Raw genomic sequence first — 16,961 nt, 5'->3', positions numbered from 1 at the left:
TATGATAATAATAAACCCATTGTGTTTATTGCCAACTACCATACTTGTTCATACATGAATATTATTATATAATCAAGTACGTAAATGTTTTTTTTTATGCTTAAACAAAAAAATTAAAAAATAATAATTAATTAAATATTATATATTTAACAATACCGATGCAGCTGTTGCATAGATACAATATTAGTTAGAGCTCAATGTTGTTATAATAGAGAACTATTATTTTATTAGAAGCTCTGTATAACTGTGTACAAGTGTAAAGTATTTAACAATAATATTGTATATTCATAATATATATATGTAAAACTTGCATAGTATGACTATATAGTTTTGTGGCTAGTTAAACATATACAGTAATAATATGTTGTTTTTTCTTTTTTTATTATTTAATTATACAAATTGTACAACGTACAGACTATTAATACTAACTTTAATTTCAAATGGTTGTTTTTTTTTTTTTATATATATATTTATATATTTATGTATATAGATACACTCATATATAAATATATATGTTTATTGCATATGTAGTGTTTCTTTTTTGATATTATATGAAAACTATTCAAATTGTATACAATTAAAATTATGTTCTTGTCTCTCTACATTTTTTTTTCCGTGGTATGTATTGATGTATAATTTATATTTTATATTATACTTACATGGACTATCTATATCCTAAATAAATTATTGATTTTGCAGTTTTTGTTGTATAATATATATAATATTATTTGCGTACTAGAAATTTGATAATTTTGATCATGAAAAATTCTAACATTTGTATAATCATCCAAATAATGATATAGGTATCAAAGGAAGTAATGTAAAATTCCGAAGATTTTAGTTATGAAAGTATAAAAATTTTTGTTAGTTCATAACTCTTAAATTTATAAAATTTAATTATATTTATATCTATATATTTACATATACAATCTGTGTACAATGAACATTACAGTGCATCATAGATATATATTATATGTATGCAGCATGTTCACGTAGAAAAATAAATAATATGCAAATAAGTATATGATATATACCTACATAATTTAGTATTGTTTTTGTTATTGATGGCGTTACGGAAAGGTGAATTTAAAAACTAATGCTAATGTTCTGTCATATGTTCAACCATAGATTTTTAAATAACACTAGTACACTAGTTATTACTTAATGGTTCGGTTGAGAAAAACGGCGTCCAACCAAAGTACCTGTATGAATGCTGCCTAAATTCAATTTTTCAAATATATTCATGATGAATGATGACACACCAAAATTACGAAATTTTCAACATTTCAATAAACATTATTTTACAAAGTTTAATTAAATTAAGACAACAATTAAGGTAAGATTATTATCTAGGGTCTCCAGAGAGTCAAATATTATCACTACTACGGTTCATATCCATATCTTGAATAGTATTCCGTAAAAAATAAAGTTTGAACGGGATCTATCTATAGCTTATTCTATATATTATAAAAAAAATAATAATAATAATAATTGTTTATTGTCAAAATAACATTTTACATAATAAAGATAACAATAAATAAAAATAAAACAATTTATGATGCCGCCCCAAAGCATAGCTTGTGGTGGGCGCAGCAAGTTCAATACAATACTAACATATTACAATTTATTATTTATAGTATACATATAATATTTATATTATTATTAACGTATTACATTTTATAAAAAAAACATATTTCATATAGATAAATTTAATAGAAAGAAAATACAATAACAAGTATTTGTTTATAATATAATATGATTCAGATTCAGATGTTTCATGATGTTGTAATCAAAAGATTACGTTTTGTGTCTTGTGTCCAATTCTGGAAGACAGTTTTGTTTCTCACGTTATAATATGTTATATTTATATCATAATATAAGATATAACGTCAACAATATTCCTGCCACTTCAAAGGTGTTGTAAGTAACAGTTTTGCAATAAAAAAAAAATATGATGAAACCTAACGATAACCACCGTGCCATATATACTTGACCTACTTATTTCTGGCAAGTTTATAGTAGATACCTATCTACATATTGCTATACTCTGTAAAATTATATATGTACCTACTCGCACTGTTATTTTGACAATTAATAAATGCTATTATTTTTAAAAGAATTTCCCAAGTTGTCATGATTAATTATATTTTTTCAAATTTGAAGTACAATATTTTGATATAAAAATGTTAAATATCAAACCACAGATTAATAATGAGCATTATAGGTTTAGATAAAGTAAATAAATATTAAACTGACAAAAAAGTACCAACTCTTATAGTTAAAAAACAGCAAAATTAATATAAAATTATATTGTATAAAATGTTTATTCTTAATAAATTAATTTTTCAAAAATAAATATTAAAATAATCTATTATTTATGATAGTTTGTTATAGAAATAATTGTTTGGTTAATTTTAATTATTTTTGTAGTAAAATATTAATTTTGTATCAATGATCAATATTCACAATAGGAATAATGTTATAATACAATTTCACTGAGAATAGTATGAATATTAGGGCGGCATGATTACTTGGACCATAGGCATAAATTGGGGGGGGGGGACTTAGAGGGGATTAGCCACACTACATTTTTTTAAGTTTTTCAAGAAATTTTATTTATTTATTAGAAAAATTTATAAGTTGTTAAACATAATTCCTAATCAGAATATCCGATAGCCGATATGTATGTGTTATGTGAACATTAAAGTTTTATGTATGAATTTTGTATTGTAAATTTGTAATAAAATTGAAATGATTGAGCTATACGTTAATATTTTATAATGACAACAATAAAAAATTATGTATTAAACGCCGTTAAATAAATAATTTTGAAGTTTTTATATACATTTTTCATAATAAATGTTACAATAAAATTGTAAAATTTATATGTAGAGGGTGTGGGAGTGAAGCCCTCCGCGGGCCTGCTGTTTATAATTTTAGCCCCCCCCCCCTTCTAACAAGGCCAATTTACAACAAGTGAACAACAAGTGATGTACTGTTAAGCTGTTTCTTATGTTTATTGTCAAATAAGAATGAAACAACAATTTAAATAAACATGGAAAGGTATCTGTATTATAATTAATAAGCACATAACATAATAACTTACAAAAATGAACATTTTTGGCACCTCACCAAAAAGTTTAATGTGCTTTAAATTATATAAAAAAAATATATATTAATAACTTAACTTTAATTTTAAATCAAATAATTTTTAATTAACAGTTACTTATTTATTAGCCTAAAAACATAAAAAAAAAACCATAAAATAAATAAGTCTTATATGCATGTATATAGTAAATTTTTATTATTAATTTTTAAATTCGAGTAATCAATTTTTATTTTTAAAATATTGTCTGCCATGTTATGTAAGTTCTTTGCATTATTTGATCAGCAGTCGATAGTTGTCTATATAGTTTTTTGAGCATACTGCAAGTTTCCTTACATTTTATCTTAATAGACTTAAATAAAATTATATAATTGAAACAATTAATTTTAAAATTAGTTTATAATCAAATCTAATAGTATGTTATAAAATAACTTATTTAATGTATTCAGTCAAAAGTTATTGAATTAACTAGATATTTTATGATCAAAGTCAAGTTTTGATGTGATGTATTGTTTTTAGTAATTCAAGATTAAAGCTAATTATTTAACATCTAATAACTTATTTACTAAGTCAGTTGGAAGTTAATAAGTTATTGACTAAACTAACTTATACATGATGATAACTTAACACCCAGCTTTGATGTATTGTTGTTGATTGGCCCTTATACCATACGCCTTTTTAAATTTTTTATGCGTTTTAAACCAATTTGTATTTCAACATAAGTAAAATACCACTACTGATACTATGAATACATTACGAAAATAAAAACATTGTTTCGTGCTTTAGAAATGTATACGAAATATTACAATGTTGTGAGTAGATAATTATTATTTTGACACAGGACGCCAAGTAAATGAATACATTTACAAAAATGCAATAAATAATTATAAATATTTGTATATTGTTAAATCTAATAATTGTACGAGGTTATAGCATTAGCTCAACTCATAGTCATTAAGGACAGTATTAAAAAAAAAAAAAATTTAATTTGCAAATAAAAAGTGTCGTCTATACTTAATTAAAGCGAAAATAATTTAAGCAATTTAGCCAGGGAGTTAATTTTAATTTTATCTCAGAAAATACAAGTAAAACTTCATACATGTAAAATATAAAACCTATGCATATATAAATAAAAAATAATTTTAATAATATGAATTCATTTTCTCTTTATAAATTGGATATCAAAAAAATAATAATTAGTAGGTACAATCATGAAAATACAAATTTTGATGAAGTTAATAATAATGTAGTCTGATAATAAGAACATGAAAATTACAGCAGTATTACTAAAAAGGAACATCAAAATAGGTTTCAACATTTGTGTTTGTGAATGTATATATTATTAAGTTTAAATTGACTGTTAATAGTAACTATGAATGGTATCTTAGTCGACACGGCTTTTCTTAGCTCCGTTAATATCTTCAATTGCTTCATCAGCTTTTCTTTTGATTGCCAATACCTCTTCATTACTGAGTTCTTGATCCATACCTACAACTTCTGGATCACTATCCATTGTATCTTCTTTGATTACTGTATCGTCTTCTTGTTCTTTGATGGTAACCATATCACCATCTACATTATTTTCATCCTTTTCAATTAAACAATCATCATTTTCTTCAGGTTGAGCTACATTGTTCTTTATATCATCTGCTTTGTTCAGTTCTTCTAGATTGCCAAAAATTTCAAAATCTGGATCTTCTTCCTCAGATTTTTCTTTTTGATATAACTTGATTTTGATACTATAATTTTGGAAATAATCATCAACACTAAATCTGGATCCATCACCCACACCCACTTCTGCTAATGTTTTCCCATATAAATCGACTTCGTCATCCTCATCGCTAGAAATTATCATTCTACCATCCACTAAAACATCAGGTGCTACCATGTTTAATTTTTTCTTCAATACCAATTCTTCAAATTGCTTCACCGTAAAATTGTATATATCCGTAGATAATACAATTTCTCCATCAGTAGAACAAACCATGCATTTTGGATTTGGTTTTTCGAGATGTTTGTCTTTGACAAGAAGTCCACCTTTGTGGTTAGGCATTTTTCTTAAAAATACAGTTTGACACCGTTCGTATTTTCCACTTAAAATTCTCAAAGCATGTATTACAATCTGCCCAGCGATTATAGCATTTGCGGTAGCAATTGCAGGAATAATATTTCCTGCCATTGACTTAATATCAAAGTGACTTTTAAATGGAATGTTAAAAATTGCTGAACGAATATTGCTACTTGATACAACAAAGTTCATTAAGTCATCATCATCTTTATCCCAAACTAAACATCCATTTTTGGATGTTTCTAATTTTTGTTTAATTGATGATGTGCAATCCAAAAACATAGATATACATTGTTCCAGGGTTAACAATTCGCTATCGGGTACGTGGTTGTAATCGACCTGTTCTTGATTAAAGAGTGCTTCATCCAAAAGTACTGGCTTAATTTCTTTATCCTTATACAAATCTTCCATACTTAGCAAGTATTGGATGTCATCATAAAAAACTTTCTTAAGCAATTTTTTTGGATTATACTCATTATTTATAGCCCAATTACGTGCAGACATTTTTTCAGAGCCGTCTTGAGAAACAGCTTCATCCATGGACACGTCTTCATCTGATTCTCCAAATAGTTGTCCAAATAAGAACTTTGACCATATGATACAGTGTATAGGTTCTTTTGGGGTGTTTCTGATTGTGCACATTGGATACGATTTGGGTTCGGGTTTTGGATAACATTCATAACACAAACTTATTCCTTTTTTAATAAACTCCACTTGGCCAGTGTAACCCATTGTACCAGATTCAATGAGAGGGATGTCACATGACAGGCACATACGATTCACATGGCTACGTGCCTTCTTGTTATCCAAAGCGTTTATGACCAATTTGAATTTATTGAAGAACGCCACACCATATTTTGTGTCCATAATGTCACCTAAGTGCGACGTGATATTTACATTGGGGTTGAATTTCAGTACGCTGGTTTTTGCAACATGTGACTTGGCTTTGCCCACAGACTCCTTGTTGAACAGGAACTGACGGTTTAAGTTGCTCACCTCGATAGTGTCCAGATCGATGATCTCCAGTTCGCTAAAACCCGTCAACACGAGGTTCTTGAGAACCTCACAGCCAATGCCGCCCGCACCTACTAACAAGACCTTGGATTCTTTGATGAGATTTTGCATTTCGGGTTGGAAGACTCCTGCAATGGCGGCTGCCATGGTCGGCTTGGGGCTCTCGTGTACAAACGGCTTGAAGTTTTAGTCGGGCGTTCACACGCGGCGTCACTGCAAGACTACTTACCACGGACAGTGTTCTCGTGAGTTTAGTGACTCGTGGTGTAGGCGGTAAGCGGAGAAAAAAAACAGTACTCAAGGTATAAACTGACACTCGCGAGTTGCAATAAAAGTAAACACTAAAAGACTTACAAATAAAAACTACGTGAAGTGCAACAGTAAACTATGGCGGGAAACCGAACGCCAAAGACGATGATGGTTATTGGTCAGAATGTTGGATAGGTTAAGATTATTACTGAATTATACTTAGTAGAATTTAGGGCCAATGGCGTATTAGCGTCTGCAACTCGGTGTCAAAGCGTCCGAGTAAACGATTTACAATAGCCACCAAAAACTCAATAGCGGTTCAAAATTTAATATTTTAATGATACCAGTAAACGGATCACTACAAGTTGTGCCACAAAATATTTGTTCCACATTATATTTGTTCCAACTACAACTATTTCATCATAATTCTCTATTTGTTCGGTTGTTCCACAAATTACTTTTTCCACGTTTGGAACAAGTATTTTGCGGAACAAATAGTGATTGGAACAAATAATGAAGCCCCCCAGTAAACATCTACGGAAACACGGCTCATGGAATGAAAAACGATAGATTATTATCATGATTTTGATATTATGTCAGTTATCATTTACGGACCTGATATTACATTTTTACATTACTATTTACTATTTAGTATTTACTATAATATTAAATAAAAATTATTCAAGTATGTAAGATGTTAGCTATTAAAGATAATTAAATATTAATATTTAAATGCTTAATATTTACTAAGTATCATAAATAGATTTTTCATCATGCTAAATATTATAAATTATAATCTCAACAATATCTCACTTTGTCACATCCTCAGTCCTTACATTTTAGTTCTCGGTACTCGGTAGTCGGTTTCTCGCCGGCTACCGCTTATGTGCATTCCGTTCGGTCCACGATGTAGAATAAGTATTTTAATACCGTCATCTTAAATTCTTAACCACCGCCGTATTAGGTATATTATATTATATGTAAATTAATTAATTATACTATAAATATCTTACCTCTTGATCGGTACTCGTCACCTGTTAATTATAAGTATTTGTTTATCATTGCCATTTATTATTTATTATTTTTTTGTAAATGAATGATTTATGATCAAACACTTTTACATGTTTAAGTATTTGGAAACTTGAAGTGGTTGACAAGAATTTAGATTCCAAAATATACAATTTAATGGTGATTCTTAAAAAAATAATGCTACTGTCCATTTTGGAACGGGCGGACACAAATTGTTTAAATCATTAGTTGTCCTCGGATTACTATTGATTCTTTTGAATGGTTTGCTAATTCAGGTTAAACCTTAGCAAATGTAAAAATGGCACCTCGTGTGACTATGGTAAGTTAAAAAAATTAAAAAAATGTAACTATTAAAATGCAATGTTTGACAGCCACTTGGATAAATCAAGTTACTGCTCAACATGTCACTATTAAATTATATTTAACCTAATACTGTGCAAAATATTCAAATTTTAATCTTTTTTTAAATACTGATGAATGCATGGTTACATATCTATATTTTTTTTCATTCATTTACTTTTGTTTTTTCTAGCTTGATGCCCATGTACTTGACGATCACATTTCAAAAATATTCATTGGCCAGACCTTAAAGGTTTTTAAGTTCTTACCGGTTAGTACCTACTATATTTTTACTATAAACGGGGCTGGCGCTACCTTTTGCGAGGCTCTGGGCAAAACTTATTTAACTAATAACCATAGGTGTAATTAAAAGCGCAAGGCTCTTAAATATGTGAGGCCCGCTTTGCCTTCACCTATTGCTGGCCCTGACTAGAAGCATACTAACAATTTGTTATCAAGTGTAAAACAACATACATATTTTAATAAAATAGTTCAAATAGGTATAGTTAAAAATTAAACTATAATTATATGCATTTATAATAATTTATTTTATTATTATCAGTATCTTATCTTTGTTTTATAAAAACTCTTAATTCTTAAGCATTTGATTGCTTGATGCTAAATTTTAATTCATTATATTTTTTTCAGTCCTGGATTTTAAATAATTGCGAGTCAGAAATAAATGTGATATTACAATTCCTATTGACATATGTGAGTGAAAATATTTCATTTGATTTATTTATTAAATGTTTATCTTACATAAAATTTATTTTTAGTATTCTGTGACAAAAGCAAAAGCAACATTTGGTCAACAACTGCTCGGGATTAGATTCAATCCAGACCAGCTGACAGATACAAAGTTAGTTCTATTTCAATTGTTTACGGCTGGAGCAGAATATATACAATCAAAAGTAGAAAGTCCTTCAAAAAATTTTATAAACAATGTAAATATTTTATCATATTATACAGTTTGATTATAAAAATATTTAATGATTGAACATTTTCAGATAAATGTCTTACATTTAATTGTTGATGTTTTGAAAGCGGCATCTTTCTTGAATTTTCTGCTTTTCCTGCAACAAGGCAAGTATCCGACATTGACTCAAAGGCTTTTAAGTCTTTCACAAGAGTCGACCCGTAAAAGAAATATTGAATACACTTATATGACAAGAGAACTGCTGTGGCATGGTTTTTCTGTATGTATTATTGTATATATTGTATATATTATGTACATTGCCTGTAGTCCATACATTATAATTCATAATAAAACTTAAAGATAGACATTTATTTTAATATTTAGTGAGGCAGAAAAATATTGAGGTTTTAATTTGATTCCCAACCAATTTTCCAATATTGATCAGTAAAATAATAAATACTAAATATATCAATATACAGGGTCGGATTAGTCCGACGAGTTACCAAGTAAAACTCGGTGGGCCCTTCAAAATATGGGCCGGTTTTGAGTGTTTGGTCCCATTTTCTTTTTTATTAATTGATTCAAATTATTTAAACTCTAAAGTAAGTAGCTATAACTGTAATCAAATGTTAGAAATTCTAAAACTTGGTATGCCGATATCTTGCCAATCTAGTGCTGTGTTAGAACTTTTATTTATTATTTTGATAGCAAATAAATGTAACAATATAATCAGATATTAATGGCTATTATAGTATTATACTGTATTATATTGAATCTAAGTAACCAAATATTATTTAATATCATTCATATTATTTTTATAACTTTATTTGCTTGCTTTTTTTATTGTATAAATATAATATAAGTAATAAATTTATTAAAAGTTAACTGTGAGTGTAAAAAAAAAATGCCTAATAATGTTGATACTAAGCAACTAATCTATTTATATTTAATATCAATATTAATTATTATTTCATGCTGATATATTATGATATCAATTCTAAAAAAGATAGTGTACTCCTTCATTAAATAATTATTTTCTAAACCATTTATATAATTTAAGAAGATTCTACATTTGCTTAATTTTTGAGCAAGATAATATGAGAATTGTAAATATTTAAGATAAAGATGTTAATTTCTAGCTTAAAAATTAAAATATTTTGAAAAAAGTCACTTAAACACTGATAATATTCCCACATTTAATTTTGTTAAGTTAATTCACTAATTCTCTCTAATATTAAATCTAAAAAGTTAGTAACAAGACAAAATGGGTTCTATTAAACACAACTTTGCTACATTGTATGTATGTAAAACTTAACACAAAGGTATTCTCTTATGCAAAAATATTTTAACAATGTACAGTAAAACTTAATATTCTTTTGATACATTTAAATTATATTTGAAACTAATTTTATAATTTTCCATCCTTAGCTCTACAACAACTATATATTAAATGTGTAGATTTTTAATCTTTACAAATAAATACATTAATTATATTTTATACTTGACCAAAAGTAGGTACTGAAGATATTATGATGGTGAATGTCTTAGCATGGGAAATAGTATAGCTAAAAAACTTAATGTTTGATTAAATTAATTATACTAGCCTAATACTAAATTTGAATCATATTTATTAAAATAAAAAACTTAAATTTTGTATGATATATTTGTATAATTTCTACCTAACTGATTAGTAGTTTAATTCATAAAGATGTTTATAATTATTATATATACATATATTTAACTGATAATTGTTAGATTAAACGTTTATAGCAAAATATTAAATTAAGTAATTTTATAGATTTTCTTATAATTTATTAATTATTAATACTACTCAGATTTCAAATGTATAAAATTCTAATATTTTTTTTTCTATTTCAAAAATAAAATTTTTCATTTTTGTTTCTGATTGAATAGGATAAAAAAATAAAATAGATTACAGGAATCAAAGTTTTTTTTTTTAATTTAACATGGTTCAAGTGTATGATTTTAAGTTTTTGTGATTATTAAAAACCAAGTCCTACTTATTATGTACGATGAATATTTAAAAGAGAATATTTCCTGTGCATTTGATTGTATAGATTTTTAATATTTACATGTATTTTATAAATATAAGCATGTTTTTATTTAAAATAATTTTGATTATTTTTAATCATCAATAACTTATTTAAAAATCTATCCTATCAATGCACAGGAAATATTCTTCTTTATAAAATATATTATAGGTGCCTTTATCCTAAACCGAACCAGAGTCGTAATCGAAAATATCTCTGTTTCTATAGTATTATGTGGGAGATAGACAGAGAAAACAAATGTTGAATGATGTAGCGGCCCCTTAATTGTTAATAATTTTTAATGAATTTATAAATTATTATTTACTTAAACTCCTAAACTATTTTATTTTTTTTTTTATATTTAAAACAGATTATTTATAATTTTTAATTGTGGTTTGAAAATAAATTTCAATTATTAAATTTAATTGATTTATAAACAAGTTTTATTATATATTTTTAGTTAGGATTTGAAAAGTTAATTTTATTTATTACTAGTTAACATTTTAGCATATAAATTAAGTTTATAAATTTCTAGGAGTTGTTGTTATTCACATTGCCTCTGATCAATTATCAATCTTTAAAACATAAAATATTCAGATTAATGCATTCAAATTCAAAATCCAATGACAAAAAATGGATCGAAAAACCACCATTTATATGTGCTAGGACAGTATGTAGTATTTGTCAAGAAAAACCTGTGTTACCACATCATATAAAATGTTCTCATGTGTTTTGTTTCTACTGTATAAGTGTAAGTTTAAAAATAATATGATATATAATTGTCCTAAATAATTATAATTTTATAATTTATTGTTGTTACAGTCAATGAGAATGGTTGATGAAAAATTTGAATGCCCCGAGTGTTATCATTTTGAAATTAATATAATACCGGTCATACTCGATTAAATTTATTTATGTTACTCAAAATGCTTGAGACATATCAATAAAGTATTGTACATATTTTGGTTTTTTAGTTTTTGTTGGTTGTGTAAATTGTAATTAGTTTGTTATTTTTAATGTATTTTTAAAGTAGTTTTTTTTTATTGAAACTGTTGAACAAATAATATATATTATATTTTCTTGTTTTTATGTTAAGGGAAAATAAATGTGGTATTTATTATAATCATTTTTAATATTTTTTTATTTTATGTACATAAATTTAAAAATTTAATACGTTTTTAAATTTTAAACAATATTTTCTAAATTGGCAAAAGCAATGATGATTTAGGTGATGCTCTTTCTGGTCAAAGTAGAGCACACCAAATTTATTTGTGAAGGGATACCATATAATGCTCGGACTACAGGTATTATTAAAAAGTAACAAGTGGACATTTTAGTCTCCATACATTTTTTTGTGTTAGCAAGGATCTCAATTTGCTACTTCCAAAAAATACTTGAATTTATTTTATTTATTAATGATATTTGTTATTTATAATTCAAGTCTCAACAAAAAGGATTCATTTTGTGGTTGTAAATAGTAACTTGGAGTTTAAAACTTATTACAAAGTAAAAATGGCAAAAACAATTTTTGATTGTTGATATTTATAAAATAAACAAAAATATAATAATATACCTAATATTTCATATTTTTCATAGTGTTAAATTATGTGTACTAATGAAAAGTGTTCGAACATTTTTATCGTGAAACCAACAAAATTTAATTTTTCTAAACTGACTTGGTTTATCTCATAGATAAGTATACTAAATACTTGGATTATATATATATATATATATATATACTATTATATTATTATAGTTATGATATATATATATAATATATTATAATACACTATATTATCGGTATTAAAATTAATTCTAAATTATCATAATCAAAATTATATATTTATATTATATTATGAATTATGTGTTTATCTGAAAAACAATGTATTAAAAAGATAAATTATAAACAATTTCCATTAAAAATTCTAAAATATTATATATACGCGAATGCCGAATTTATGGGTGGCTTATAACGGGATCATAAAAGTATACCTATCAACAAATTATTAGGTGTATTATCACTATTATATATTTATATTTCAATATTTGTGACTATGAGCCATATTGGTATACTCGTAATTATGTTCAAATAGGAAAATATAACATTCGTACCTATATAATACTATTCAAGTTATTCAACACAAATTCATTCGAACATATTTGTTCGGACCAGGGCTTGCATTTGAAAAAAAATTTTCGTTTTATGTTATTTAGAATTAAAGCGTTTTACAACTTTTGCGTTTATCGTTGTTTAGAATTAAAATTTAAAACGGTTTTTCGTATGTTTGTTTCAAAAGTACACAGACCCGCAATTTGACAAAAAACCGACATCTGAACAATATTCTGAGCTAACTTTACACAATAATTAAATTATTACTATTACTATTATTGGCAATAATATTATCCTATTATACCTATTAAATTTTAAATAATATTTAATAATGCGGGAATGGGCCGGATACGGAATAAAATTAATTCTTGGATTGAGTAAAAATAAATCGAGTAAAATAAATATTTCCACGAAACCAGTATTTTAATTTAAAACTATTAATAATTGGAAATCGTTTCGTTTAATTATATTTTATCTTATTTTAATATTGACGGGCGGAAGCCCACTTAAAATAGTACAGACACTAGACAGTACAGTTATATTGGTTCGTGTGCTGCATTTGCAACATTTTTTGGGCCGACTGATTGTCCTGTTGGTCCCGGTGGTGTAAGTTATAGCCGTTTAGTCAAAGTCGGTGTGGGCTGCTCATGCTACTGTATGTTGCATCTGCGATTAAAATCGGCGCACGCTTATGGTATGAATGTATAGAAAATCTACTATTATTATTTACTTTTGAGACAAACATTTAAACATACACATTTTTATAATACATATATACCTATGCGGCTACGCAAACAATGATTAAAAAAAAAAAAAAAAATGAGTACCTAATCGCATAAAGTGGAATGGCATTATTTTGACTATTGTATACTCGTGTAGGAAACAAACCTAGGAGACAATTTTTTTCACACATTGGATGAGTCGTATAATAGGTTAATCCAATATAACATAATTATTATATGCCATGTCGAATCACCGCCGTTATTCGTCTGACCCAAGCGTAATTCCCTTTCACTGTAGCTATTACACTAGTCCGCGAAACCGCTTTTACAAGTTTTTATATAGGATTTCGGGCATCATATACGTATTGACGTTTTGAATCTATATTATTGGCATTTCTTAGACCACCGTAAATGGCGTAAACACCTGATCGTTCTTCATAGACGAACAAATTTAAACCGACAAACTCGTAGGTGCGTATTGTGAAACAAAATATATTCACTGCGTGTGCCGGACGAGACAGATCTTTATAAGTTTGTGTTCGGCCATAATAACAGTTGAGTGAAATCTGCAAATATAAATTATAATAAAATATCATTATAATAGGTTTCATATTATGTTTATGAATGTGTTATTTTTTTGACAAATTTGTAACAATTTGACAAAATATGTAGGTATACGTATGTAATTTAATTTACTAATAACAAATTATGACAAAAATAATAAAATTGGTATACCGGCCAATACTTTCAGGATTTCGGATACATTAATTGACGTATATTGACGTGTGTCAGGAAATGAATGAAGACTAGAGTGCCTCGATAGATCAAGGCACTCTAAATTCTAATGAAGACCATCTAATTTTAATCTGTGGTCCGTCTGTGTGACGGCCGCCTAATTCGATCTGTGTATAAAATCGGTGATCATGGAGTAAATACTCGAAAGCAATAGTAACCGTGGTAATTTCTATTGCCATTAACTATTAAGTATAAAATATATAATTCTTATAAGATCTCGAGATGTAAAATATGTATGTACACGTTCTACGCATAACTCGTTAATTCTGTTAAACATCAAATAGCATTAATTCCACGAAAACCGACTTCTCAGTTTCGACGCGAATTTTCATTTATTTTTCTTACAGATGATTGTAGCAAACTTATATTGGAAATTTGGGATCATTTTCCGGTATTTAATATAGTCACGACTCACATAAATAGTATACATTTTTATAGATTTAAAAATTATTGTATTTGGGCGTCCCGGATATGGAATTTAACTACGTGCACAATAATTGTGATACACTTAGATTCATCAGTCGACAGTCACACTCAGTGCTAGTCGATGTGACGAATACTTGGTAAGTTTGTAAATATATTTTGGATAAATAACCTCGTTATTTGCAGTGGCGTGTTTAAAGGGCGTTTGCTCAGAGGAATAATCATCCCGGGTCCCAAATACTGATTTTTCTTAGAGGGCGACGGTGCTTATGATCAAATTACCTAATACCAATGATGGATTTTCATTTTTTTCTACACGTTTCTTTAATCATTTTACAATGTAATAAAAATCGTGAAAATAAAATAAAATATATAAAGTGAATGACTTAAGTAAAACTCTGAGGACTGAGATGCTTAAGTTTTATAAACAAAAATGGCCAAATAACAAATAGATATACCTAGTTATATTACTTTTTTTGTAATGGTATCATAAATGACTGATAATAAGTGGTAGTTGATAAATAATTTTTGACTCGTTATCGTTTTTAAAATGCTTGTCAAATAATGTACTTTTCTATAAGCTCAAATACATTACACAATACATTTTTTGAGAGTATAATAGAAGTCGCTTTTCTTCGTAGTGTTCTATGGGTTATGATAAATGGCTTTATTAAACTAATTTCGAGACAGTACATCCTAAAATTTCAAACGTGAAACCGCGAGCAAAAAATGCGATTATGTTTAGGTTTATGTTTTATGTTTAAAGCACAGATGTCTAAATAATACTATATTACTATATATACTTATATTATGTCTATATATATATATAATATAGACATCTGTGCCCTGTGATTTAAAGAGAAAACTAGATTATTATGTTTGGTAGAAAAGAAGACGTAGACGAAAAGAGTATCACCTTTGTGCGAGACACTTATCACATTATTTGTGTCTTTTGTAGGTATATAATATATATGTTGTTAACAACGGGCATTACTTCATATTGTGTACTTAGTAGTTACACAGAATGATGACATTTCATCTATTCTGTGACTAGTACCTACTCGATTTGATATTTTCCTAAATACGCCATTGGTTATTAAAAATATCTTTGATAAATACATTGTTGATGGAAAAATGCCACTTGCCACTAGAAACACATTGTAATAATGTAATTTACCTAATATTATTATCATCTACAAATCTTGAATGGAAAATAAAGCAAATACACAACGCGTATATGGTAGATTGTATATTATATATACTGTCTAAAATAATGAAGACAAAGTGATTTTTGTTATTTGTTATTATAAATTATAATACTTATTAGTAATAATTATAATAGATATACACTGATTTACATTTTAGTACTTGGGCATTCAGTGCATCTGCAACCGTATATACTTATACATGATGCGAGAAAAATTAATTCAAGTTGTTTATATTAATAATAAATGAAAGATAAACGGTAATAAACACGCGATGGCGTTACAGAATAACTCAATAACCATAAAAATATACGAAAATAACGTAAAAATACTTACTCGCATTTGAAAAGGAGAAGGGGCAATTTGCATAAATACATATTTACACATTTAACCACATGGGTATTTATCCAAAATAAATTTCTTGCCTGTTGGCTGTTTACTCACAACCCGTCATCGCTATACTTATTATACCCGTAATACTCATTTATCTAATTATTTCGCATTGGACTTTCTGTTTTTTTTTATTGTACATTAAATAAACAGATATGCCAAACAATTTAAATGTTTGCAATGGTTTTCTTTGTTGTTTTTTTCCGTACAAATATTATTTACACTGCCAAATAACTTGAACCCATTATTGTAGTGTTGATTGTAAGTTGTCATAAAGCAAAACCATAGTGACTTTGTTTCTCCCTTAATATACGCTCTCGCATTATTTATGTCATCATTATTGGTATTCAAATATTTTCGTTTCAAACATTTCAAATATTAAATAATATCATCATCGGTTATACGCGAGGCGTATGTCTTTCAGTCTCTGGCTTGGGGAGAAGTTGAAAAACCAATCAACTAGGTGCACACAGACGCACAGTAACAACTAAAATCAATGTCCCCGCTTATACATTTATTTTAGTTTTAGCATCAAGCTCCTAGA

General features: G+C 27.1%; 2 protein-coding genes across 4 annotated transcripts; one reads left to right on the top strand and one right to left on the bottom strand.

The window, feature by feature from the left end:
- Nucleotides 1-1,476: 1,476 nt before the first annotated feature.
- On the bottom strand, nucleotides 1,477-6,764 carry LOC132927651 (SUMO-activating enzyme subunit 2). Its single transcript, XM_060992233.1, has one exon. The coding sequence runs from the start codon at nucleotides 6,333-6,335 to the stop codon at nucleotides 4,491-4,493; it is 1,845 nt and encodes a 614-aa protein (XP_060848216.1). The 5' UTR covers nucleotides 6,336-6,764; the 3' UTR covers nucleotides 1,477-4,490.
- A 220-nt stretch (nucleotides 6,765-6,984) lies between these two features.
- LOC132927694 (peroxisome biogenesis factor 2) lies at nucleotides 6,985-11,895 on the top strand. 3 transcript variants are annotated; one of them, XM_060992289.1, is made up of 8 exons: nucleotides 6,985-7,122; nucleotides 7,568-7,785; nucleotides 7,999-8,076; nucleotides 8,454-8,516; nucleotides 8,582-8,749; nucleotides 8,813-9,001; nucleotides 11,308-11,523; nucleotides 11,595-11,895. In XM_060992289.1, exons 2-8 carry the CDS (start codon nucleotides 7,765-7,767, stop codon nucleotides 11,676-11,678), a joined length of 819 nt encoding a protein of 272 aa, XP_060848272.1. In that variant the 5' UTR covers nucleotides 6,985-7,122; nucleotides 7,568-7,764; the 3' UTR covers nucleotides 11,679-11,895. The 3 variants fall into 3 exon arrangements, with proteins under 3 accessions (XP_060848272.1, XP_060848266.1, XP_060848281.1); XM_060992283.1 differs by having other exon boundaries at nucleotides 7,085-7,401; XM_060992298.1 differs by lacking the exon at nucleotides 6,985-7,122 and having other exon boundaries at nucleotides 7,504-7,785.
- The last annotated feature ends 5,066 nt before the right edge of the window (nucleotides 11,896-16,961 follow it).

The sequence above is a fragment of the Rhopalosiphum padi genome, chromosome 1, assembly GCF_020882245.1.
Source record: "Rhopalosiphum padi isolate XX-2018 chromosome 1, ASM2088224v1, whole genome shotgun sequence".
Taxonomy (NCBI): domain Eukaryota; kingdom Metazoa; phylum Arthropoda; class Insecta; order Hemiptera; family Aphididae; genus Rhopalosiphum; species Rhopalosiphum padi.
The sequence above is the reverse complement of the archived record's forward strand: the minus strand, read 5'-3'. Positions and strand labels throughout refer to the sequence as shown.

What these genes read in the sequence shown, in the direction of transcription:
- LOC132927694 (XM_060992289.1), top strand. Translation starts at nt 7,765, where the DNA reads ATGGCACCTCGTGTGACTATG. An exon ending in TGGCACCTCGTGTGACTATG is followed by an intron (nt 7,786 to 7,998) that starts GTAAGTTAAAAA and finishes TGTTTTTTCTAG; the next exon opens with CTTGATGCCCATGTACTTGA. An exon ending in TTTGTTTCTACTGTATAAGT is followed by an intron (nt 11,524 to 11,594) that starts GTAAGTTTAAAA and finishes TTGTTGTTACAG; the next exon opens with TCAATGAGAATGGTTGATGA.
- LOC132927651 (XM_060992233.1), bottom strand. Translation starts at nt 6,335, where the DNA reads ATGGCAGCCGCCATTGCAGGAGTCTTCCAACCCGAAATGCAAAATCTC.